Source organism: Podarcis tiliguerta, assembly GCF_965153285.1.
Source record: "Podarcis tiliguerta genome assembly, chromosome: 16".
NCBI lineage: Eukaryota > Metazoa > Chordata > Lepidosauria > Squamata > Lacertidae > Podarcis > Podarcis tiliguerta.
In genome coordinates this window covers 35,738,147-35,763,395 of record NC_139549.1, presented here as the reverse complement: position 1 = coordinate 35,763,395, position 25,249 = coordinate 35,738,147, and the positions used below count along the sequence as shown (strand labels likewise).

At 43.4% G+C, this 25,249-nt stretch overlaps 1 protein-coding gene across 2 annotated transcripts in view; it reads right to left on the bottom strand.

Annotated features, from left to right (window-relative positions):
* STX2 (syntaxin 2) overlaps positions 1-22,915 on the bottom strand; it is a 32,114-nt gene extending 9,199 nt beyond the window's left edge. The window contains exons 1-8 of one of the 2 annotated variants that reach the window (XM_083418377.1): positions 22,710-22,915; positions 13,363-13,437; positions 11,150-11,249; positions 7,556-7,630; positions 5,484-5,557; positions 3,439-3,547; positions 1,738-1,811; positions 1,403-1,540 (exon numbers count right to left, since the gene is read on the bottom strand). In XM_083418377.1, coding sequence (XP_083274503.1) covers positions 1,403-1,540; positions 1,738-1,811; positions 3,439-3,547; positions 5,484-5,557; positions 7,556-7,630; positions 11,150-11,249; positions 13,363-13,437; positions 22,710-22,739 — 675 coding nt within the window. In that variant the 5' untranslated portion in view covers positions 22,740-22,915. The remainder of the gene's footprint in view (positions 1-1,402; positions 1,541-1,737; positions 1,812-3,438; positions 3,548-5,483; positions 5,558-7,555; positions 7,631-11,149; positions 11,250-13,362; positions 13,438-22,709) is intronic. The other variant, XM_083418376.1, reaches the window with a different exon arrangement.
* Between the last annotated feature and the right edge of the window lie 2,334 nt (positions 22,916-25,249).

Genomic DNA, 25,249 nt, shown 5'->3' with positions numbered 1-25,249 from the left:
CAGAGCATTCCACCAGACCGGAGCCAGAGTTGAAAAGGCCCTGGCTCTGGTTGAAGCCAATCTAACTTCCTTAGGGCCTAGGACCACTAGGGTGTTGTTATTTATGGACCTTGAGGCTCTCCGTGGGGCATACCAGGAGAGGCGGTCCCGTAGGTACGAGGGTCCTAGGCCGTGAAGGGCTTTAAAAGTCAAAAGCAGCACCTTAAATCTGACCCTGTACTCCACCGGGAGCCAGTGCAGCTTGAAAAGCACTTGGTGAATATGCTCCCATGGCAGAGACCCCATGAGGAGCCTCGCTGCAGCATTTTAGGCTTCTCTCTATGCACCGGGAGATAAGGTAACAGAATGCAGGTGCTGTTAAGATGGTGTGGGGGAATAGACAGACCAGAACTATGCAGCAGTCTGCTGCGAAACTCTCCTGCTGAAAGCTATAGTGAACAAGGTCTGAACAAGACAGCTAATTCGTAAGGGAGAGCACGTTTAGATTTTCAGTTTTCTCCAAACACTTGGAGACTGTCCTTGCTGGTTCAGGGCTAGGTTGGAGGCATGAGATATCCCTGCATGAACCTCCTTTAAAGTAATTCCAGTTAGAATGCCAGTATATATACATATAATATGATATCATGTTAGATGAACTAACTCGGGAAATGGCACATGGGGAAAAATGGGAATATTGCAGGAGTGTTACCTGTGCGGTTCTGTCCGTCAGCAGACATTATCAGCAGCAATAAACAGCAAAGTGTTAAAAAGCTCATTCAACGTTTCACTTCTGCACTGCTAAAAGCCCCCAATAGGAGTCTAATTAACATGAAAAACCACAGAGACCACCCAAAGCATCACATTACTTGGGAGACTAGAGTCATTATTTATTTGCTATAAGCCTGGTCAATCATAAGAAAGCAGTTATTATGCTTAGTAATAATTAAAAAACTAAGCTACCTGAATGCAACTGTTTATATAATCTCAAGGAAAAGAACTGAACAAGGAACTAAAGTGGATCTGAGTATCCGATTGGCTGCTACCCACAAAATCTGCATCAAACCTCCTTAAATCTGCCATACAGCCAAAGCACAGTTGAGAAATGTATTACATTTTGAAAATACCCTTGCACATATTTTTTTATTTCTACCCCCCCCCCTTTTTTTTTTTTTACTTTCCTCAAATGAAAGGAAAAGCAGCTCACAAAACAGAAAAACAGTTTGGGGGTTTTGCCTGCATGTGATGACATCTCCCATTTTTGTAGCTGCTTTATCACACACCCTATGGGACACACCCTAAGTGCTTTGGGGGGGGGTCACATGTGTCCAATGCAATTAATTGACTGTTGCTCCAACTAGAAGACCTCAAATGTTTTAATAAAATACTGCACTGCAACAAATTAAGTTATAGTTTGGTCACATACCTGAACCTCAACAAGCATTGCCATGTCCATAAACATTTCATGCAGCTCATGTATACTGGATTCCAGTTTTATAATATCTTTGTGACGTGACTCGATTTCATCAAGAGCTTCTCTAGTAATTTTGGTGTCTAAAATAATCTTTGGGGAAGAAGAAAATATGCATTGGATTTTTTCATTTATTGGAGAAATAGTACACACAGAGAGAGAAAGACATTTAGGTTGTAAGCCTGTGAGCAGAACTTCTTAATTCTACAAGCACACTGCCTTGTTTTCATTTTAAGCACTCCAGAAATATTATACATACAAGGGAAGCAAAGTAGGCGTGAAATACATACGTCAGAAGTGAAGATAGAAAGATTGCCACTTTCCAGCATTTCTTCCAGCTCTTCATCAGAAGTGTTTTTTCCAGCTAGTAAGAAATTATAGACGTCCATTTGTTAGATGCTGCAAAATAACTACTTGCTCAGAAGCTGAAAGGAAACGTCTGCCTTTCACCAAGAGGAAATTGACAGTGTGGAGAGATGACTCCTCTTAAGCTACTTCATCAGAAGAGCAACAGACGTATGCTTAGTATTTAAGTGGACAGCTTCTGCTACACTTCTAACAATTATTATTGCTGCATATTTATATAAAATATATTATTTCCTTCAAGTGCTCAGAGCACTTATATTATTCACAGTGGTGGAGGAAGCTGCTCGGGTGCCCAGGGGTGGGGCAAGGCGCACCGCAGGGCCTTCAGAGTCTGCCTGCCTCCTCCCACTCAGCCGCCCTACAGCTGGGGGGGGGAGGCAGCAGGTGGACCGTTTGGGGCAGCGCAAAGCCTGCAGGTGCCCAAGCCACCGCGTCTCTCCCAGGAGAGATGTGTGGCTCGGGCGCACTGCAGGTGCCGCGGTAAGTGCCGCGTGGCATTTTGTCACCACCCTCAGTGGTGAAACCAGGGGCAGACCGCACTCACCGCACCCCCTTCCTCTGCCCCTGATTATTCAGTAATCTTTTAAGAAGGGCTGGGAAACCTATGGCCCTTTGAGATGTTGTTGAACTGCAAATCCACCACGACCACCACTGACCATTGGTCAGGCAAGCTGGGGATGATGGGAGTTGGGAGTCCAATAACCACTGGATGGCTACAGGCTCCCCATCTGTGGTATAAATGAGTTTCGTCAGCAGACCCTCCTACATTCTCAAGAGCAACTAAGGAGAACTAGAAACAAATGGAAACAAATGCATTACTGCCTGCCAAGGGCCATGTACAACTTCATCTGCCTCAGCCTCCAGAGGGAAGAACCTAGAAACTGGTCGCCAATTGCCAAGGGACAGAGGAGACTGACACACACAAGCACCAGCCTATCCACAACTATTATTGTATTTTGGGGTGGATTTTAATTGTAAGCCACCCTGAGAGCTGGAAAAAATGGATCTGAATTGCTAATCATGTTCAGTTCTCGTGCTACAGAAAGCAGGGATGGGAAAAAGTCAGGGATGGGAATCATGCAGTCCTCCAAATACTGCTGGACTCCTGAATCAGATAAGCCCCAGCCAGAATGGCCAATGGTGAGATGATGCTGGAAGTTGCATTCCAGCAACTTATGGAGAGCTGCAAGTTCGCCATCCTGGTAGTACGTTTTCCGAGCTGCAAGCATCTTATATGTCAGATTGCCTGGCACTGAGGAAGGGGTGGGATCAGCCCTAGTTAACAGAAGAAGAAGCATTCAGATTATTCAGGACTATCACCACAATCATGTATGGATCAAGGAAACAGTGCAGTTAACAACCCTGCTGCCCCATTCTGCAAATTTTATTACAAAGTTCTCATTTGTATAGCATTTTTTGTATATATGCATTTTATTTATAAATATATTTGTATCTCACTATTCAAAAAAAATATGTAAGCAGTTTATGACATATACAAAATTAAAAACCACTTCTTTTGTTTAGGAGATCAGCTATTATAGATGGCTATTTTCTTAACTGCCTGCATAATCCTGACAGCACAGAAAAGCTTTCAGCAGTACTAAGCAATAAAGGAAATCCCTTACTTATTTCTAGCTGCCGCCGTATCTGATCCTTGGTACGTTCCCGAAAGCATGTCTGGGTTGTATTGTATGTTGTCATGACCTCCACAAACTTCCGGGCCAACACTGTATGCTGGGATTAGATATAAATAACATTTGCAAAGTTACTTTTAGGACTTATTTTTATACGTAAAGCATATTGCTCTTCCACATACCTATGAGCCCACCCCATCCCCAAAGGGCAGTTTAGGAGGATGCTGAGAGTTGTTTGCGATCCCACTGGCCCTTTCACAGAACTACAGTTCCCAAGGTTCCCTGGGGAGACTGGGTGACAATGAAACTAGCAGTCTGGAGCATAGCTACTGTAGCCTTTGCAATTTTGAAGCCAATTTTGAAGACGGAGCTGTTCCGCCTGGCCTTCGGTCTGGGCCCAGTTTGGCACCCCCCCCCCCCCTCTATGGGATCCTGTAAGTTATCTCTTTGGCCATTTTATCAGCTCATGTGGGACCAACATGGATAGCTGGCCCCGAGGAATATTTGAGGTTCCTAACCCCTATGGCTGTAATTTGTGGGCAGTCATTTAATTTTATCCTGATTCTAATTTTTATTTATTTATTTATTTTATATAAATAATTTTTATTAATTTACATCAAAACAAAACAAAACATATATTATTTTCGTATTTCACATTGCAATTTCCAAGTCTTTGATTTTGGACTTCCTTCAGCTTTTCCGTAAATCTTTCGTAGTCACTATTAGTTTCCGCATTTCCTTTTTTTACCATTGTCATTGCTTGTATCTTTTTCTCTCTCATTCCTTTTAACAATGTCTCTCGTATATGTCACAGTGCTCTTTTAAAACCTTCTAGCGTTATTTGACCATCACTTACACTCTCCAGATATTTAACAAATTTCCCCCAGTTTTCTGCAAACTTTTGGTCTCTTAGGTATCTAATTTTTCCAGTCATCTTATCTAATTCAGCGTAATCTAACAACTTAGACCTCCAATCTTCTATTGTCGGTATTTCCTGTTGTTTCCATTTTTGTGCCAGTAACACTTGCTGCCGTCACTGCATATTGGAGAAACTTACTATCCTTTCTCTTAATCTCCTTTCCTGTAATGCCTAACAGAAAGACTGATTCTAATTTTTAAGCTGTACTTTAATCAATTGTTTCATTGTGTTTTAATGTATTTGATATTTGATGTTAGCTGCCCTGAGCCCAGTTTTGGCCAGGGAAGGCAGGGTATACTGTATTTTTCGCTCTATAAGACGCACCTTTTCCCTCCTAAAAAGTAAGGGGAAATGTGTGTGTGTCTTATGGAGCGAATGCAGGCTGCGCAGCTATCCCAGAAGCCAGAACAGCAAGAGGGATCGCTGCTTTCACTGCACAGTGATCCCTCTTGCTGTTCTGACTTCACTGAAGAGGTGCTGCGCGGAGAGGGAGAGCTGTGCAGCGCCCCTTCAGCGAAGTGGGAGGAGAAACAGAGCCCCTTCCATTTCTCCTCCCGCTTTGCTGGAGAGGCGCTGCGCAGAGAGGGGGAGTATTTTTTTCCCCTTGTTCTCCTCCTCTAAAACTAGGTGCGTCTTATGGTCAGGTGCGTCTTATAGAGCGAAAAATACGGTAACTAAAAATTTAGTTATTTACTTACTTACAAATCTGCAGAATGCACTGCTCATTCCAAAAGCAGGCCAACCCACTTTGGGAGGATAGCAAAGAACTGACATTGGACCAGTGCAGACCTTGCAGCTCTAAAGGGAAACAGCTGTGCAGGGTCATGCTGGCAGCCTCAAGACAGTGGGGAGCTGTCTAATGACTGCTTTGCTGCTCACCCAGATGCAGCACAGCTCACATCCAGGCATCTAGTTCTGTGAATCATCCCCTTTGTTTCCCATTTTAGTGCTTGCGGGGGACTTAACTTTCAAACTGAATTATTTTGAACACACACAAAATAATGAGAAAATAAACCATAAACTCAAGCAGAAAAGAGCTACCATTTCCCAACACACATCTCTCTCTCTCTCTCTCTCTTTAAAATTCTCTTCAGGGCACCTACCAGCCATACCATACCTGTGATTTTCGTATTCTGACATCAGCTGAAGTTCGATTCACATTCTCATGTCGAGCTAAATTTTGTTCTATGGCTGCAAAACAGACAAAAGCAATTTGTAGAACTTGAGATGCCACACACAGTTACTACCCTTCACTCCCTACCATAAAAATGGAAATTGTATTAAAAAATTACATTTCCTACAGAATCAAAACTCAGTCAAGAATTAAATCCTATAAATAGCAAATGGATCGTCTAAGAGCCTAACCCTATTTAGCCAAAACAGCACTATAATGCACAAGAAAGAGGGAGATAGCAGCAGGCCAGGAGGGGGGCATCAAATTTTAAGTATCAATTATTTTTTCTTAAATAACTTTAAAAGGCTGGGCTGGGGTGGACACAACAAAAGCTATTCAATGAGGACAGAGGATGCCCAGTGTGTACAGAATGCTGTCTGTTGGGCATAGGAAAATTGACAAGGAGGAGAAAAATGCAAAATCCTAGAAGAGAACACAGCTGGCTGACTAGCTGGAACTCTAAACAGGAGGACCCGGCGCTGCAAATTTCTGTTGCAGGCACTATTTGTTAGTTTGAAACAACAGAGGCTGGAGGGCCAGCTTAGAAACAAGTGCCTAGCTGGAAAGAACCAGCTGCTATGCTTGCTGCTGCAATTTTCATAATAATCATTATATTATCAAGAATCTGGAAGGTGACTCTACAGCTGATGGTCATTTCTACCTTTTAATATACAGTTGTACCTTGGTTCTTGAACGCCTTGTGACTCAAACGTTTTGGCTCCCGAACGCCGCAAAACAAAGTGATTGTTCCAGTTTGCGAACATTTTTCGGAAGCCAAACGTCCGACGCAGCTTCCACAACTTCTGATTGAGTGCAAGAAGCTCCTGCAGCCAATCCGAAGCCGCGCCTTGGTTTTCAAACATTTTCAGAAGTCGAACGGACTTCCAGAACACATTCCATCCGAGAACCAAGATATGACCGCAATTTGTTTGAAGAATAGCAGTTACCTTCCGTTGCAGTGGGGACAGAAGAAGGGAGCCTTTAGGGGAAACTCACATTGTTACTAGAATGGAAGCTGCAGCTTTAAAAAAAAAACAAAATTCTACCTGCCAGATACAAACTGCCCCATATGCTGCTCACCATGCCTCTGTGGATCTTTACACTGACTTCTTTGCTTTCGCTGTGAAGCAGGCCTGCAAGCAGCCTGTGGCCCTTGAAGTCAAATTTTGCCCACCACCCTGTGGTCAGTCTCGTTTCTGCAGTTCCAGGCTGTCAGCGACAGCAACCACTATCGTTATGTGACGTGTTTCCTCCTCGGCAGCAGTTGGCCAGTGGAAAGAGGAAGGATGGCACTGGAAGGCAGTACTAAAGGTAAAGGTAAAGGGACCCCTGACCATTAGGTCCAGTCGTGGCCGACTCTGGGGTTGCAGCGATTATCTCGCTTTATTGGCGGAGGGAGCCGGCGTACAGCTTCTGGGTCATGTGGCCAGCATGACAAAGCTGCTTCTGGCGAACCAGAGCAGCACACAGAAACGGCGTTTACCTTCCCGCTGGAGTGGTACCTATTTATCTACTTGCACTTTGAGGTGCTTTCGAACTGCTAGGTTGGCAGGAGCAGGGACAGAGCAACGGGAGCTCACCCCGTCGCGGGGATTCGAACCGCCGACCTTCTGATTGGCAAGTCCTAGGCTCTGTGGTTTAAACCACAGAGCCACCCATTCAGGCAGTGAGGAGCCGGAGGGGGGGAAGAACAGAACAAAGCTTTGCCTACACAAACCATGGTTTGCTTGGTAATCTGTATAACTTATAGCTAACTCTTAGTTTGTTAAACAAACCACAGCTTAGTGCTACGTGTGAAACAGACCATTCGTGAGCTAACATTTTTGCCTAGTAGGCTGCGTTTGGCTTGACTAGCAGCAAGTTGTGCACGCCTGCTGTAAGGCTATAAAAGCCTACCAATGACACCATTACACAACTATGGCCTGACTTGTGTTACTTTGCACTCAGCTATGTGACACAGTATTTTAGGAATCAGTCCTTTAGTGTGCTATAGATGTTACAATAACAGCACTTACTTTTCAACTTAGCACGGACAATATTTGCTGTTTTCCTGATCTCTTTGTTCAGTTCTTCAAGTTCTTCCTTTGTTTCTTAAAAAGGAGGAATTTTGAAACATCGTTTAGAGCTGTTTATGACAAACGGCAGCTTAAGAATAAGCTTTGCTTATTAAGTGCTCCTGCCCCTCAGAAAACTGCCCCCTAATTCTGCATTGTTTTTATGTAGACTAGTCTCTTTTATCGTCTTGTATTATGAAAAAACTTTAATAAACAATTAATTAAAAGAAAGAAAACAGTACCCAGGCATAGTGGTGCGCTGTTTCTGGCTAAAAGACCCCCAGACCCTGCAGAGCCTTGCACCAGAAAGAACACTGCCCTGCTCCAGGCTCATCCTATATGGCTGAAATGATCCTGGACTGAGTCAATGCAAAGTGGTTGCAGGCCCCCGCTTCCTATGGGTCATGGCAAGGGCCACAGGCAGAGAAACAGGAGCTAGAGGAAGCCTGCTTCCATCTCCTAGGAGCCAGAAAGAAATTTGGCTCCAACTGCAAATTGCCCTGGAACAGCAGAGTGGGGAAAAAGCACACTCTGGACTCTGCCATTAACTAGGGGACTAAGGACTGCTGGAATGATTTGTTTACTTAAAGACTGGGAGAGACCTGGCTTCAATACCACTGAGATCATGCAACTTGAAAAAGTGAATTTACTTTATTACAGTCACAGACCAGCAATAAGCAAAACATCTAAATTGAAAAAGTGAAATCTGAAATGGTTTGCTTTATTCTACCCTTACTGCTCGTTTTCCCTTTTGTGTTGTGTCTATTTCTATTGGTTTATTTGGTCTACAGCCTTTAAATATTCATGTCTATTAGACACTGAGACTGTAGGCAAGGATTGCCTTATCTTTTGACACCTGCACTTTATTAGTGATTAAAAAATAGCAATTCCAGTTTTATATCATCTTCCAAATCAAGCTAGCAGACAAGAAATAGCTGCAATCAATTCATACTTTACATAACCACAGACATCCGTTTAAAATTTAAATGATTTCTTATAAAACAATGCTCTATATATCTGAGCCTCCATTAGCGGATCATTGTCGTCCCACCCCCTGCCAGCCAAACAACTGTACCAAGCACTGCTTCGTATTTCTCTAGAGAATAGTGTATGCTGCATTTAGCTCATTCTGCTCTTAGATGTATAGCGAGCTAAAATTAGCTCATGATCACAACTGTTAGGGAAACAAGTGGATTTTTTAAAGACTCGTGCTCAACAGGCACAGCACAGTTAATCCAAATAACTAAGTTTCTTTTTTAAAAAATAAATAAATTCTACCTTACCTCTAGGCATGTTTACTTGAAAGTAAGCCTTATTGGTGTCAGTGAAAATGCACTACCAGCCTTAGACCCAACAAATGCTGATGGAACTACCCTAGCTTAAATCCTTGCGTTTTCATTTTATCTGGACTCTAGGTTTGGATGGGAGGGCCTGATCCGAAGATCTGAGGTGGCAGCAGGTAAGCATTTGGGATGAAAAGGTATAGATTGCTCTGTCAGGCCAATAAAAGATGCTATTCCAGCACTATCCGGCTGAGGCAGGCATCAATGGATGGAGTCCCTCAGTTTGGGCTCGTGCAATTTTTTAAACATGACCTCAATACAGCACCAATTTTTTATGGTTGCAGTATAAAAAACAAATCATACACAACACAGGGCAGCGATCAGCAGAGGCAAGGGGAGGCTGTGTGCCTGCGTGTGTGTGTGCATGTCTCTGTCCATGTGTATGCAAGCATGCTGGTTAGAGTGTGAGATGGTCACACCCACTTTCAGCGACACTTGCTGCTGGCATGGAGTCTCCGAGGGTTGGCCAAGGGTGAATGCAGCCCTCAAGCCAAAGCAACCTAGCCAGCCTTGCTCTCTGGGGAAAGAGAAGCTCATCATCACATCCTCCTTTTCCAGCCCAGTCCCTACAAGTGTTACAAGATGCATCTGCTTTCTTCATAAAAGCTGGCCTGGCACTCCTTCTCCTGATATGCTACTCTTGTTTGCAAGGTGCAAGTGGGTGTGGGGTTTTTTGTTTTTTACAGGGTATGGCGTGGACTAGTGATGTGAGGTAAGTATATTCTCGAGAATGAGAATATTCTTGAGAATATTCTCTGCTAGAAAATTCTTTCTGGAGAATATTCTCCACAAACTGTAAATTCTAACGTAAGAACCAGTTTTACAACCCACATTTAAAAAACATAGTAAATAATAAATCGAGCTGTGATATTGCCAGTGTAAGTAATGAATAATGATTTTTTTTTTAATCCAGTTACATAACTGGGCATTGGGCATAATAAAACCATTTGTGTTTTATTTACTGGAAATAATAGCATTTAGTTTAAAACTTATTTTGATTTTATTAGTGTTGCACTGAAAATACTGTACCATGTAGATATGCTTATTAAAGAATGTACACATGTAGCGGACCTGAGGGTTGTTGTTTTTAATTCCTCCCACTTTAAAAGCTACACTTCATACATACACAACATAAATAGAATTCAAAGTTGATGGTAAATATATGGTTAGTGGCAGGCTTAGTGATTAACGTGAGTCATTCACGTTGAATTTTCAATTTCAAGTTTGGTGCAAAAAAATGTAAGAATGTAATTCACTGCATTGCCCCATTGAATAAATGTATCTGTACAGTTTTTGGTTGCCATCTGAACAAGTTTACCCATGAATAAACAGGTATATTAACTAATTATGTAATTTTCAATGCATTAAAATGAATATTCTCCTATTTTAAATGTAAATTCTCTAATATTCTCATTAATCGAGAATATTCTTGAGACTATTTTCCAATAGATTATTCTTGAGAATTTAGCATCACTAGTGTGGACCACTCCAACAGCACAACCTGCAGAATAGAGCAGAAGTCTGGGAGAAGCTTATCCACCTAGCTCCACAAAATGTGTAACTAGATGTGCTGACTGCCCCCTGGCCATATAGAAAGCATTTATGGAGCCAGAGGATCAGCTCAAAACCATAAACTTTTCCCCTCCTTGGGAGCACCTTGCAATGTTTCCTGCAAAATATAATGTTGTGTAGCAAACATTACGCCGAAACCAAAGTTTCCTTGTGGATTTTGTGAGAAATGGCAGGAGCTGGCTAAGGCCTGATGAATCTTTCTCACAGCATCCACAAAAGGGGGAAAGCAAATAAATAAATAAAATGCCCCTAATGACCCCCATCAAGGCAGAATGCCACACTGAGAAGCACACACTTTCCTGCGCAGGCACTGGTTGTTGGGGACAGGTGTGGTACACAGATTCTAGTATGCACAAGCACCAAAGAGGTTACAGAGGAAGTGATGCCACCCACAGAAAACACCTGGACCTTTCCAGGATAGGCTTGCCTTCCAAGTCAGATGCTATTTTTTGATTATTATTATTTTTTTAAAAATACTTTATTGTCACCTGTACAACTTGCATACAGTGAGATTACACAAGCACCCCCCACTTAGCTCTCTATTCGATCCTAGCTTCACTTGCTAACCCATCACAGACTATAACCTTTCATGCAAATTCAGTGAGCATGCATTTTCAGAGTCACAAAATGAAAAGCTTACTGTCTTTAGGATGTGTGGCAGAAAGAATAACGCTGTGCTTCTTCTTCACTTCTTCCACAACGTCTGCTATTTTGGTAATGTACTTTCTAACTTCCTCAACCTTTAAAGAGAACATCAACGAGAGAGAGAAATGAATAAATTCAGCAAAGGGAGAGGTAGCTTTGCTTCTAATCACAATGAGCCAATAATCCGTTGCAATCCTAAATCCACAGTTCATTTGTCTGCGTGGGTCCATTAGGTAGCGCCTAGCAAGAGATGATATCCTTTTCTGTCAGTGAAGCAGGGTATTTTCCATTTCATAAGTTTATCAGTAATAATGACTGGACACCAACTGCTGATACAATATTAGGCAAGCTTGGTTGTTTCAGAAGTTTTTAGCTTTGTTTACCAAGTACAAGTAAAATAAGCATGCTAAATGGGACTAATCTCTTGGGTATCAGAAATTTCCCAGAAAACCCATATTACAGTTTGCTGTAAGCAGTGATTTTTTTCGGGGGGGGGGGATGCATACCCCTATATATTTTGCAAATCTAAGTTTGGCCTCATTAAGGGGCAAGTATTTCAACTGTGGGAGGCAGTGGAAGACAGGAGTGCCTGGCGTGCTCTGGTCCATGGGGTCACGAAGAGTCGGACACGACTAAACAACAAATTTCAATATGAGTAGGAAAATGAGAGTGCCCTAAACATTTTTTAAGGGAAAAAAGCACGGGCTGTAAGTCAAGCTACAATCAAATTATTGCACAAATTTATCTAAGACATTTTCACAATATGTTATGTTATCCATTATTTCAATGTGATAGGAGTGCTCCAAAGGAAAAGTATTTTCTGAGAGCAACTAGAATAGCTCAGTCAGTAGAGCATGAGACTCTTAATCTTAGGGTCAAGGGTTCGAGCCCCAAGTTGGACAAAAAGATGCCCGTATTGCCAGAGGTTGTGGCTAGACGACCCTCGTGGTCCCTTTCAACTCTAGAATTCTACGATTCATCCTTCCTCTGTCTGGCTCTTTTGAATTTGTTCACAGATTCCAATCGAGACCCAAATAACAAGGAACTGATTTCACATCTTTTGACAGCAACCCATGTCACAATTGTCACATTTTGGAAGACATTTGATCTCAATAATCTGGACTACTGGTATTCCAAGACTTGGCAAATTGCCCTTCTTTAAAAAAAAAAAGTCTCACGCAAGTTAAAAGTGATCAGGGGCCAAAGTGCTTGAGATCACTTGTTCGTAGTTTGGTTTAATTTTATTTTATATACAAACACAGTGGCTCAGGTGTGTCAGGTACCACAGGTCTATGTGAGTGTTTGGAATGAGTACTGTTGACGGTTGGGGTTGTGTGAAATGAAAGTATGCAATTGTTTTGATTTAGGCCACGCTTCCCTTCCCTTTAATATGTTTTGTTATTTACTTAGTAAACTGCATATTCCTTTATTTCCAACTCTGACAACTCCCCGCTTTTCTTTTAAAACTATTTTTTCTTTCTTTTCTTTTTTTCTGAGTCTATTTGTAGTTATTACAATTTAAAAATGTTGGGAGGGGGCAAATTAATTTAATTTATTACCCGCCCAGGTAAGTTACAGAAGCCCTGTTCAAAGAAAGAGGAAATATATTGCTGGTGAAAGGTGATCATTACTTCACCAAGTTGTGGTGGTTGTCTTATACATATGCCAGGACTGAGATGAAGGTTGGAAAACAGCAAGGAGAGAATTACTTTTAAACTAGGAACACAGAATTTTTGGAACTCACTTCGGTTAACATAGGCCAACCTTTGTCACCCAGAACTCATCTTCAAACCCAAGTTCAGAGGTTCCAAAACCAAGAGTGGGGGACCTTTTTGACCAGGAGGGCAAGATATTTATGCCCCTGTCCCCTGTGGGTGGTTGCAACTTTGACACGTGGAGGCAACCATCCACCTGTCAGTTATCTGGCATTGTAATGGAATCGATTGATAGAGACCTATCAAAGCTGGTCCATGAGGGTGGGGTGGTAGAGATAATTCATCCCTGTATGCAGCACTTCCCAAACACCCATCAACCAGCTGATTGTCAGGCATTTGAAAAGGGATGCATGCTGAGCAAGCTTTGCAGCCTTCAGAAGTGCCAAGCACAGGGGTCCCTTCCAACTCTACAATTCTATGATTTACTGCATTAAATAAATATGCTTATTACAATGTGTAGCTCCTTCTTGGTTGTCTCTTGCATGCATCTTACCTGCTGGAAGAAGTCTTCCATATAATGGTCATTTTCAACAACAACAGATGCCTCTCCATCTTCATTTTGGGTGCGCTTTAAAAAAACAAGTATTATGTTATTCAAAGATATCCATTAAAACACTGGTAGGGAACTTTTGGCCCTCCTGATGTTGTTGAACTACAACTCCCATCACCTCCAACAAGCATGGCTAATGGCCAGGAAAGATGGGAGTTGTAGTTCGGTAACATCTGGAGGACCAGAGGTTCCTTGTGCCTGCATTAAAAGAAACAAATCTGTTTCAACCGCAAGACAAAAAAGAAGATGATGATTTCTAGCTTTGCAAGCTATTATATAGCAATAAAATTAGCTATCACTTTGTCCTTGTGTATAACAACATATTTTACTAATGAAACTACATTTTAAAGCTAGTACTTGATGCACTGAACCACACTTAAAACACTGACAACAAAAAATCATTACTGATTTTCCCTCATGTGCAATAAACAGGTCTTTCCCTCCTGTGCTCCCTGCACCCCCCATGACTCACTGGAAAGACGTAGAACAAGCTTATGGCACACAAGACAGATCGGAAATATTTATTCCTCAAACTTTCCTATGAAGTCTTTGGAGAATAACTTATGAAATGTTTTTTTCCAATTAAGCACTTCCTAATTATGTAGTTAAGGCTGCGATCCTATGCACACTTACTAGGGAGCAAGTCTAAGAAAAACCAGTGGGTCTAACATCTGTTAACCAAATTCTCCATTCTGCTTTGCTTGAATAAGTCCCGTTTTCTATAGCCACCTCAGCACCCAGCGACCCTGGAGGAACAACTTATCATCGTTCTAGCTTAGACTGACAGTTGCATCTGGGACAGTTCCCTGATCCGAACTCTACTCAGCTGAGTGGTTGGTTGTCTCCTCGAAATTGTGTGTTTGTGTCTGTGGCTGCAATGCAATACGCACAAAGTACCCTCCCACGCAAGAGACGCGGGTGGCGCTGTGGGTTAAACCACAGAGCCTAGGGCTTGCCGACCAGAAGGTCGGTGGTTTGAATCCCAGTGAAGGGGTGAGCTCCTGTTGCTTGGTCCCAGCTCCTGCCAACCTAGCAGTTCGAAAGCACATCAAAGTGCAAGTAGATAAATAGGTACCGCTCCGGTGGGAAGGTAAACGGCGTTTCCGTGCACTGCTCTGGTTCGCCAGAAGCGGCTTAGTCATGCTGGCCACATGACCCAGAAGCTGTACACCGGCTCCCTCGGCCAATAAAGCAAGATGAGCGCCGCAACCCCAGAGTCGGCCATGACTGGACCTAATGGTCAGGGGTCCCTTTATCTTTACCTAAACATGCAATACAACCAAAGCCTGCATTCTACAAGCACTGGACATGTGAAGGAGTTCGGCAGCATTTCAAAAAACTGATACATGGCTTTTTTTATAAAAAAAACAACAACCTCAAAGTAATTTACAAAAACAATAAAATTGTAAGAAAAATGAACGCTAATTCAAGACTTTCAAAAAGTTAAAATAAAAATAGGCTTAAGGCTTCTGATTGTGCGTTGGCAGCTACCCAACCCAAACCTTACATTTCATACTACAGCAGGTGTGGAGAAAGGGCCTCGTGGGTCCATGGGCTAGAGGTTCCCTGCCCCTGCAATAGCTTAACTGAAAGATGCAAAACAATAACGACAACAATAACAACCACCCTGTATTCCAATCACACCCACATGACAGTGATAGAGCAACTTTGGATGTAGCTAAATCAAATAGGAACAGCCTATCCTGAAGGGTTATTGGGAAAACAGGATAGGTATATTGCACTGCTTTGGTGCTCTCCAGAATACAGATGCAAAAGCCGAAGGCATAATTCTCCAAACGCCATTTCACGAGTTTCCACCAATGCTAAAACAAAAGACCTCTCTCTCACACCCTCAACACCTCCCTCTCAACTTTTGCTGCGTCAGGAAGAGATAAGAATAGGCGGAAGGAAAGCATAAATGTATCTCTCTCTCTCTCACTCACACAGCTTGAATGCCCACTTGTAAACATACAAAAAATGCAGGCAGATGCAGTACTTTCATTGTTCCCAAAGGAAGCTCGAACACCTCTGGCCCTCCTAACTTTGCTGAAGTGCAGTTCTCATCATCCCTCCCTGTTGGCCATGCTGGCAGGGGCTGGTGAGAGTTGGGAGTCCAACAGCCTCTGGAAGAGTCACGCAATCCCTATCCCTTTCCCCATGGGCATAAAACAGAGAAATATTCTTATCTGCATCTGTAACTGCTATAATGGGGGCTGATTTGAACAACAGAGGGGCGTTTCTGCTCCTCAGGGGACTGATTCTCACACGAGCAACCTGCCCCTTAACTACACCACTTCAAACTCACAAGTCCAAAGGTTTTTCTGTATAAAACCAAAGACAAGAATCCCTGCACATAGAAACCTAGGGTGGGAGAAGAGCCAGTTCCCAAACATGCCACCGATCTCAACGCTTTCCCCCTGTAAATGCAGGATTACCCACTAATGAACTGGGGAAAAATTGGGTTCCAAAACACAGCACTCAGGGTTGCAATTTACTTCTGTGTTTTTGGGTGGGTAGACGAATTACCACTTTCTGCAACTCCCCTTTTCCACACACACTGATTCCGTCAATGCTTTCATTTCTCTCCAGCTGTGCCCCTAACTAGTTCAAGCATGCTCCTGAACTGTTTCCCCCTTTGACCCCCTCAGATTTGCACAAAACCAGAAAACTACACTAGCAAATCACGTAAAAAATTGCAGGATTAGTTACACCTCCTGTTTTCTAGCAAAACAGATAAGGAAGTGACTCTTTTTTCACAGTACAGAAATTTATCTCAAAGTTGCATTCCTGGAAGATTCCCTCTCTAATCCTTATGTGGAGTTAAACACTATATGAATTAATATTCATTTTAGTTCTATTACATTTAGTTCTACAGTGGTACCTCGGGTTAAGAACTTAATTCGTTCCAGAGGTCCGTTCTTAACCTGAAACTGTTCTTAACCTGAGGTACCACTTTAGTTAATGGGGCCTCCCGCTGCTGCCGCCGTGCAATTTCTGTTTTCATCCTGAAGCAAAGTTCTTAACCCAAGGTACTATTCCTGGGTTAGCAGAGTCTAACTTGAAGTGTCTGTAACCTGAGGTACCACTGTATTGCATACCTTGGAGATATTGTGGGTTCAGTTCCAGACCACTCTCAATAAAGCAAGTATTGTAATAAAGCGAGTTAAGCATTATTATTATTTGTTCCCCAGTGCTAGTGCATATAAAAGTGATGTTTACACTATACAGTGGTGCCCCGCAAGACGAATGCCTCGCAAGACGGAAAACCCGCAAGACGAAAGGGTTTTCCGTCTGCAGAGGCGCTTCGCAGGACGAATTTCCCTATGGGCTTGCTTTGCAAGACGAAAAATGACGAAAAAAATCGAATTTTTTTTCTCTCCAAAACCCCTTATTCTGAATTGCTAAGCTGCTAAAAGCATTTTAGCAGCAAAACCGCTAATCCCCCCCCCAAAAAAGCCGTTTTTAGCCCTTTTTTAGCCAATAGCGCTAATAGCGCTACTCCGTCAATGGGCTTGCTTCGCAAGACAAAAAACCCGCAAGACGAAAAGACTCCCGGAACGGATTCTTTTCGTCTTGCGAGGCACCACTGTACAGTAGTCTATTATGCCAAGTCCTGCTGGCTGCAGGAGTGAGGGCGGAAAGCCCAGTTCCAGCCCCAGTCAGCTCCACTCCCGTGGCCAGAAGCAGAACAGTGGAGGACTTCCTTCCCCTGGAAGTGGCCAGACTGCCCATGTCCTCGTAAGGAGCAATATCTTTGACATTCAATATAATAAGGTGTGCTTGTATTGATAAAGCATACATGATGTTTTACAGAGTAAACCAAGAAGAAATTGGGTCAAAAGACAGAGAAACAGCCACAGGAACACACAAATGGGAAACAAGAAATGCGAGAGTTGGGGCAATGGAAACGAATGCAGTGCATGTGGGTAGACAGCTGCATTTTGAGACTGGGGTAGAGGGCCACGGGGTGAAATAAGATGAGATCAGCACAGGATCCACAAAAACTTAGACTAATACTCAATTTCCCATCATGCCTTTATTTGAAATTTTCAAGGCTAATCTGTTGCTTTTCCTTTGCACGCTATCCTTACCACATGGCAACCCTTCCTGACCCATATTTCCTGTTTGCATCTCCTGACTATCCCAGCGCCTGTGATACAGGCCCAAGCTGGATTCTGCTTTCTGCATTAGCTCTCATGCTAAGCTTCCCCTGATTCATGGATCAGGTTACATATATTTTGCTGAGCGGCTGGGGTAAGCCAGTCGGGTGGGCGGCATATAAAATTATGTGAATTATTCTTATATGTGTGTACATGCTCACACGGTTGCTGTTCAAATCCAGTTACCGCCTCACAACTCAACTCCCCAAACCCACATCAGTCATGCCACGCAGATTAATGTACCACAAAGCCTCACTCAAATGGTACATGCCGTAACTCAGCTTGGTAGCATCCCCTCCATGCTGCCATACTGACCAGTCTAACACCCCGTGATCCTCTCAAAACGCCACTCCAACAGTCATATCCCACCCCAGCTTTTTTATTACTATTTTTTATTAAGAATATGTCAACTGAACAAAATAAAATGGAAATAAAAAGTGAATTTAAAAAAGAAAAAAGGGGAGGAAGGTATATTATGTCACTATACAGTGGTGCCTCACAAGACGAAAAGAATCCGTTCCGCCAATCTCTTCGTCTTGCGGTTTTTTTCGTCTTGCGAAGCAAGCCCATTAGCGGCTTAGCGCTATTAGCGGCTCAGCTGATAAGCGGCTTAGCGGATCAGCTGTTAAGCGGCTTAGCGGCTTGGGGAAAAGGGGTGGGAAGGAAAAAAAACCGCAGGGATTCGCAAGACATTTTCGTCTTGCGAAGCAAGCCCATAGCAAATTCGTTTTGCGAAGCACCTCCAAAACGGAAAACCCTTTCGTCTAGCGGGTTTTCCGTCTTGCGAGGCATTCATCTTGCGTGGCACCACTGTATATGCAAACAACTACAATTCCATATATGCTAGACGAGTACATATGTATATAAATGTTAGTATCATCCAAATACATATATGGTTATTTATAACCCACTATACAGTTTACCTCGGAAGTCAATCCGTTTGACTTCCAAAATGTTCAGAACCCACAGAACCCATGTCGGACGTTTGGGTTCCAAAGAACATTCACAAACTGGAACACACACTTTGGGTTTGCAGTGTTCAGGAGCCAAAAAGTTTTGAATCGCAAAGCGTTCAACTTATGAGGTACAACTGCATTTTAATAAACGTATTCCTAATAACGTTATACTTGTCCACATACGTCTACAAGCAATCAGTTCATAAGTTGTGAGTGTTGTCATATCCTCAATCCATTGACTGGAGGATGGCATAGATTTATCTTTTCATAAATATCCCACCGAAGCTTGACTACCCTCCCATAAGCGCCATCTAGTTTAAACCAATTCACATCCACTTCCCTTGCAGCTGCTGCTGCTGCTCTCTATTCCCTGCCTACACAACCCATCTAAAGTCAATGCACATTTCCCAATCTGTAACACCTGAGCAATGCACTCCTTCCCATTTACCTCACTAGCATGATTCCCATGCTCAGGCTACATAAACACAACATGTGACTTCTAGAAACAATAGACTGTGTACTTGCTTTTTCTATGTAGCCCATGTGCAATAAAACTCTACTACATATACACTTGCCCCCCTGAAAAACACTTCCTGAAAATCTGGCTTCATTCTGAAAATAAAAACTTAACGTGGATTGATTCTGCACCACCTCACAGTATGTCCACTTGAAAACAGATGTAGGAATGGGCCGTGTAGGTACATACCAAGATCACCACTTCCTCCTTCATTCACCTTGGACAAGTGCAGGAAGGAAAAGGAATGGATAACCTAATCAAGGGGAGGGTTTTCAAAAGCATATAAATTAACCACACCCACCCTTGTGGATGGCAGGATCGCAAATCAATCAAGAGATACAGCTCGCCTAAAGCTACCTCAGGAAGTTGCACTTCATCCAGGAACCAGTTCAGGCTTTTGCTTCTTAGAGACTGTGCCTCACTTTAACCCATGCCTTCTCATATATCCCTAGCAGTTATAGTACGGATTTCAAACCTCTGCCCCACAGACATCACATTCATTCACCTTCCCATTCCAGTTGCCATCTCATGCACCAAATGTCACCTCCAAACAAGCATGACAAACCCAGGGGCCAAGCTGTCCTCAGCCCCCTCAATATTTGTGGACTAGGGATCTTCGCACTGGTGCATCCCTTTGAGGATTGCAAGGGCTACTTATTGGAAGGTGGGCTAGGGACATGGTGGGGTGAACTGTCTTTGCCCTGGTGCGTCCTCCACCAGGGATGTGGTGGGGCAAAACATCTTCATCCCAGCTCATCCCTTTGATGACTGCCAGGGCGCCCTCCAAGAAGGCGCCCTGGCAAACTCAAAGGGATGCACTAAAGCACCTCAGCAAGCCCCACGAAGGGGGAAGAATTAGCCTCGCCAAGGCAGCCTTAGCCTTGAGACAGCGCAAACAAAGACAACTTAAGATGGGGATGGGGTGGGGGTGAGTTGACCTAACTGGTTTGGGGGACCATGTGCGTGTGACATCATGCACGCACGCACGATGGGTACCCCAATGTTGGGCGCAACTCGGCACCTTTGCCTCCAACCATCATCAACATGATTCACTGCCTTAAAGTTCCTTTACACTGGCACAAATGCACCTGACCCCAACTTGCACATCCCTCAAAGAACATCTCATTCATTAACCATACTCTGAAGGTAAACCACCTATAAGGGCAGCTGCCAAACTGTATGCAAAACTAAACCAATCAGAAGAAATTGTAAGCCCCAGATACCAACCCACCCAAACACCTTCCCACTGCACCTCAGCTACTGCATTCCAACCAGGGTGGGTAATTTGACACATCTCTGCATTAGGTGTGATTTGAGTATTTGATCCCTTCCAGCAGAGAGATACCGCAGACTTATCCACTGTCAGAAGAAGTGGCCTGTTCTGTATTAGTTACTACTCTGTGCTTTCTCTAACACATGCAGAAAGCATTAAGGAAGACCTGTGTTCTTCTAAGGGCAAATTGTTCTTACCCTTAGGAATGCTATATGGGGCAAAGGAAGTCAAATGTGGCTCCACTGCTTCAGAATGTTAGGGAAGAAAATAATTCTTAGATGCAACAAGGGCTTGAAATACACCTCTTCCTAGCATCTAAAAAATCACAGAAGAAACAGGTACTTCTGAAGCTAACCACAGCAAACCAACTGGGAAAGCGTTAAATATTTTTAAAAGGTAACTAAAACTCCCATCATCCATTCTTATAGTCCCTGTTGTAAGAGGAGTTAAGGAGTACAGAAACACCTGAAGGATTGCAGGTTATCCACCCATTTAAAAGATAAGTACAATCCAGTCCAATACATACACAGTTGCACAAACACACTTCACATTAGATGTCTCTAAAAACAAACAAGCTCTATTATATTAAATGTATGCATACATATTTTTATTGTACTGTACTAGTCATTAAACTTGTTTATACCTTTTTGTGTTTCTTGTAAAAAAATTATGAAAATGTAAAAAAGAAAAAGGGAGCATATACACTACAGATTTCCCTACCCAATGAATCTTGGGAACTGCAGTTCACTCCTCAGAGCTACAATTTCCAGCACACTTAAACTACAGTTTCTAAGATTCTTTGGGAGGGATGTGCTTTAAATGTATGGTGTGTACACAGGCACATACACATTTTAATACATACATTATATAATGTGTATATGTGTTAGATTACAGTATATATGTTTCTAAGCATGTTCTGCTTTTCTGCACACAATGAGAATCTGGAGCAGTAAAGAAAAACAGATCAATTTAGCATAGTAAAAACATACATGCACACATTTAACGAGTTTTTATGAGAGCAATACAATGAGGATGCTATAAAGACAGATCTCAAGCTACTCAAAAGTGAGTCCCATAAAAGAAAATGTAAAAAACAAAAGCTAATTCAATCTAGCATAATAAAAATATGCATACACAGGAGTCTTTATGAAATTCGTGCACAGGTCAGATAAAGACAGTTCTCAAGAGCAATCCCTTACTTGCCTACTCAAAAGTAAGCCCTATTAAGGAAAAAGAAAAAATAACAACGAAGCAATCCAACATAATAATATAGTGCACATGCACATTTTAAGACAAACACATACTCAGAGCCCAGTCCTTTACACACCTACTCAAAGTTAAGCCCCATTAAAGTAAAAAAAAATCCAAAACCGAATACAGCACAATAATCATCTTAATAAAAGTGCACACGCACATTTTATATTAACATGAGGCTTTAATGAGAGTAAGGCAAGGAGAAGACTATGAATTAAGAGCTCTTTTACATATTTTCAAGGCTCTACACACATACACACACACACACACACACACACACAATTGTGAGAGCTAAATACCATTTTAAAGAGCATGTTCATGCTTAGCCTTTTTGAAGCAGGTTACTGCTTATGTTTTTCCTGTTATTTGTCTTCTCAATTTGTATTTTTACACTGCAAACTGCCCTGTGATCTTCAGATGGAGGGATAATACATACATACACACACACACTCAAAAAAATGTCTCTTTAAAGTAAGCAAATAACCCCCAAATGAATAAATCCAGCAGAATAATAATGAAAACAACAACATTAATGAAATGCGCACTCACATTTTATATTAACACGGGGGTTTGCTTTTTTAGGGGTTTTTTTATGAGAGCAAAGCGAGGATGCTGCTAACACGGAGCCCAGCCCTTTAGGCGCCTATTCAAAAGCAAAGACCCGCTGTAAACAAAGTAAACAAAAAACAAAACAACCCCCCCAACCGAAATCCAGCAAACTAATAAATAATAATAATAATATGCACACAAAAACACACACGTTTAGCATCGACACGAGTCTTTCATCAGTGCAACAACACGAGGATGCTGCGAAGTGCCCAGCCCCTTTACATATGCCTACTCAGAAGTCGCACTGAAGATGGGGGGGGGGGGGACAAACGAATAAATCCTAGCAATAAAATAGCATCCGATTTCATATTTATACGTTTTACGTTACACCCGAGAGCAGCAGCAGCGCGAGGTGGACCCGAACTCGGGGCTCAGCGACCCCGGGGCGCGCCTACTCCAAAGTAAGCCCCCCAGAACCCCACCCCAGGGGCTGGAGCCCCTCTAGGGGGCGCCCTCCGGACAACCTGATGCCAGGCTGCCAACCCCCCCCCCCGGGACCCTCCCTCCGCCGCCGCCCTCACCGCTGCCAGCTCGGCCAGGCGGTCCCTCATCTCGGCCAAGGCGGGGCCCGGGCGGCCCTCTGCCTCCCCCTCCTCCTCCTCCGGCCGCTCCCGGGGCTTCAGGGGCGCCGCCGCCGCCTCTCCGCCCGCTTCCCCACCGTCGTCCCCTTCACGGGCTGCGGCTCCCTCAGCTGCGATGCCAGGGCAACCACCGCCTCCCGCGCATGCGCCGCCGCCGCCGCTCCCGCGAGCCGAGCAGCTGAGGAGAGCGCCGGGGAGGCAAGAGGACCGCGCGAGGAGAGGGGCGTGGCCCATATGCAAATACAAGCAGGTGGGGCGTCGCTTACGCAAATTGAGCGCCCTGGGCGAGTGGGGGGGGGGCGCGCGTTCGGGAATTCGGTTTTGTATGCCGCTTTCGCCCGCGAAACGAGTAAGAATAATGAGATCCTGCTGGGGGCTGCTTGCAGCAGAAGGAAGCAGGGGCGCATAATGTTCTCTGTTTTTTTTTTAAAAAAATAGTTTTTATTATGTTTTGCAGTTTTATATTCATCGCAATAGCATTATCTCAAAGAGAAAGAAAAATACAATTCCAGGACTCCCCCCTCAACTTCCTTTTCTGGTTCTTTACATACTAACTTCTGCTTATTTTATTATACCTTCATATTGCATTTTTTAAGTTGAATATTGTTATGTTCTTATCATTTCTATACCATAATTGTTTTCAAATTGACGCCTGCACTTTTTTTCCAATTATGACCTACATCTCTGTTTCTTTTAGGGGTGCATACAGAGCCTAGGACTTGTCGATTAGAAGGTCGGCGGTTCGAATCCCCGTGACGGGGTGAGCTCCCGTTGTTCGGTCCCTGCTCCTGCCAACCTAGCAGTTCGAAAGGATGTCAAAGTGCAAGTAGATAAATAGGTACCTCTCCGGCAGGAAGGTAAACTGCGTTTCTGTGTGCTGCTCTGGTTTGCCAGAAGCAGCTTAGTCATGCTGACCACATGACCCGGAAGCTGTACGCCGGCTTCCTTGGCCAGTAAAGCGAGATGAGCGCCGCAACCCCGGAGTCAGCCACAACTGGACCTAATGGTCAGGGGTCCTTTTACCCTTTTTAATTTTCAAGCGGGTGCTACGAGGAACGATTTCGCGATGGCACCGCAAGGCAAAAAATATAATACAAATGAACATTTGAATACTTTGTATATTTAACTGGTATAGCTCAGTTAGTAGGGGATGAGGTTGGGAATCTCAGGATCATGAGTGTGAGCGTTGGGCAGAAGATTCCTGCATTGCAGGGGGTTGGACTCGGTGACCCTCATGATGCTGTCCAAGTCTACGATTCTGTATGGGAAGATTACTTAAGCAACATACAGCATCCCATAGCGATTAGTTATCATTTGTTGTTGTTTAGTCGTGTCCGACTCTTTGTGACCCCATGGACCGTATAGTTAAAGCTATGGTTTTCCCAGTAGTGATGTATGGAAGTGAGAGCTGGACCATAAAGAAGGCTGATCGCTGAAGAATTGATGCTTTTGAATTATGGTGCTGGAGGAGACTCTTGAGAGTCCCATGGACTGCAAGAAGATCAAACCACTCCATTCTGAAGGAAATCAGCCCTGAGGGCTCACTGGAAGGACAGATCGTGAAGCTGAGGCTCCAATACTTTGGCCACCGCATGAGAAGAGAAGACTCCATGGAAAAGTCCCTGATGTTGGGAAAGATGGAGAGCACAAGGAGAAGGGGATGGCAGAGGATGAGATGTTTGGATAGTGTTCTCGAAGCTACCAGCATGAGTTTGACCAAACTGCGGGAGGCAGTGGAAGACAGGAGTGCCTGACGTGCTCTGGTCCATGGGGTCACGAAGAGTCGGACACGACTAAACGACTAAACAACAACAACAGGTGCTAGAAGCAGAGGGCCTGTCTGATCTCAGCTGGGAGGATGCTCCACAAAATTGGGCTCACAATAGTGTATGCACGGCTCCTGGTGAATACAAACTGTGTGTCTTATCCACACTATAAATTAAATTTATGAACTGTACACCACCCAGAAAGCTTGATATCCTGGGCTGGCATCCAAATGCCATTGATAAATAATAGGTATTTGTGAGAAAGAGGATGCTGAATGAGATGGACCGTTATGTTTCATCAAGGGCTATAAGCCATGAGAGCAAAATGAAACTTCCCCATTCAGAGGATGTTTATCTGCCAAGTACTGGGAAACAAAGGAAGCAGCCTCACTTTCCTGCTTCTCAGAGGCAATCAAATGGCTCCAGTTCTCAATGGAATGTTAGCCGCCTTAAGGAACCTTAAGTGCGATTCAGAAAGGCAATTATGTTGTTAAGATTGCAGCTTTAAAAAGCTGGAAATGTTTATAGTATAATGTGGCATACCTATTGAGAAATAAATCTGAAACAGGCATGTTTCCAAAGCGTGTCCTGTTCTTAGCATGAGCTGGAGCAGAACGAACAAAACTTTTCTTTGGGAACTGCCAGCCAGCGACCTTTCGTATACCATCTTAGGACCAAAAAAGAAAAGTAAATGTTTTAGTATAGATTGTCTGT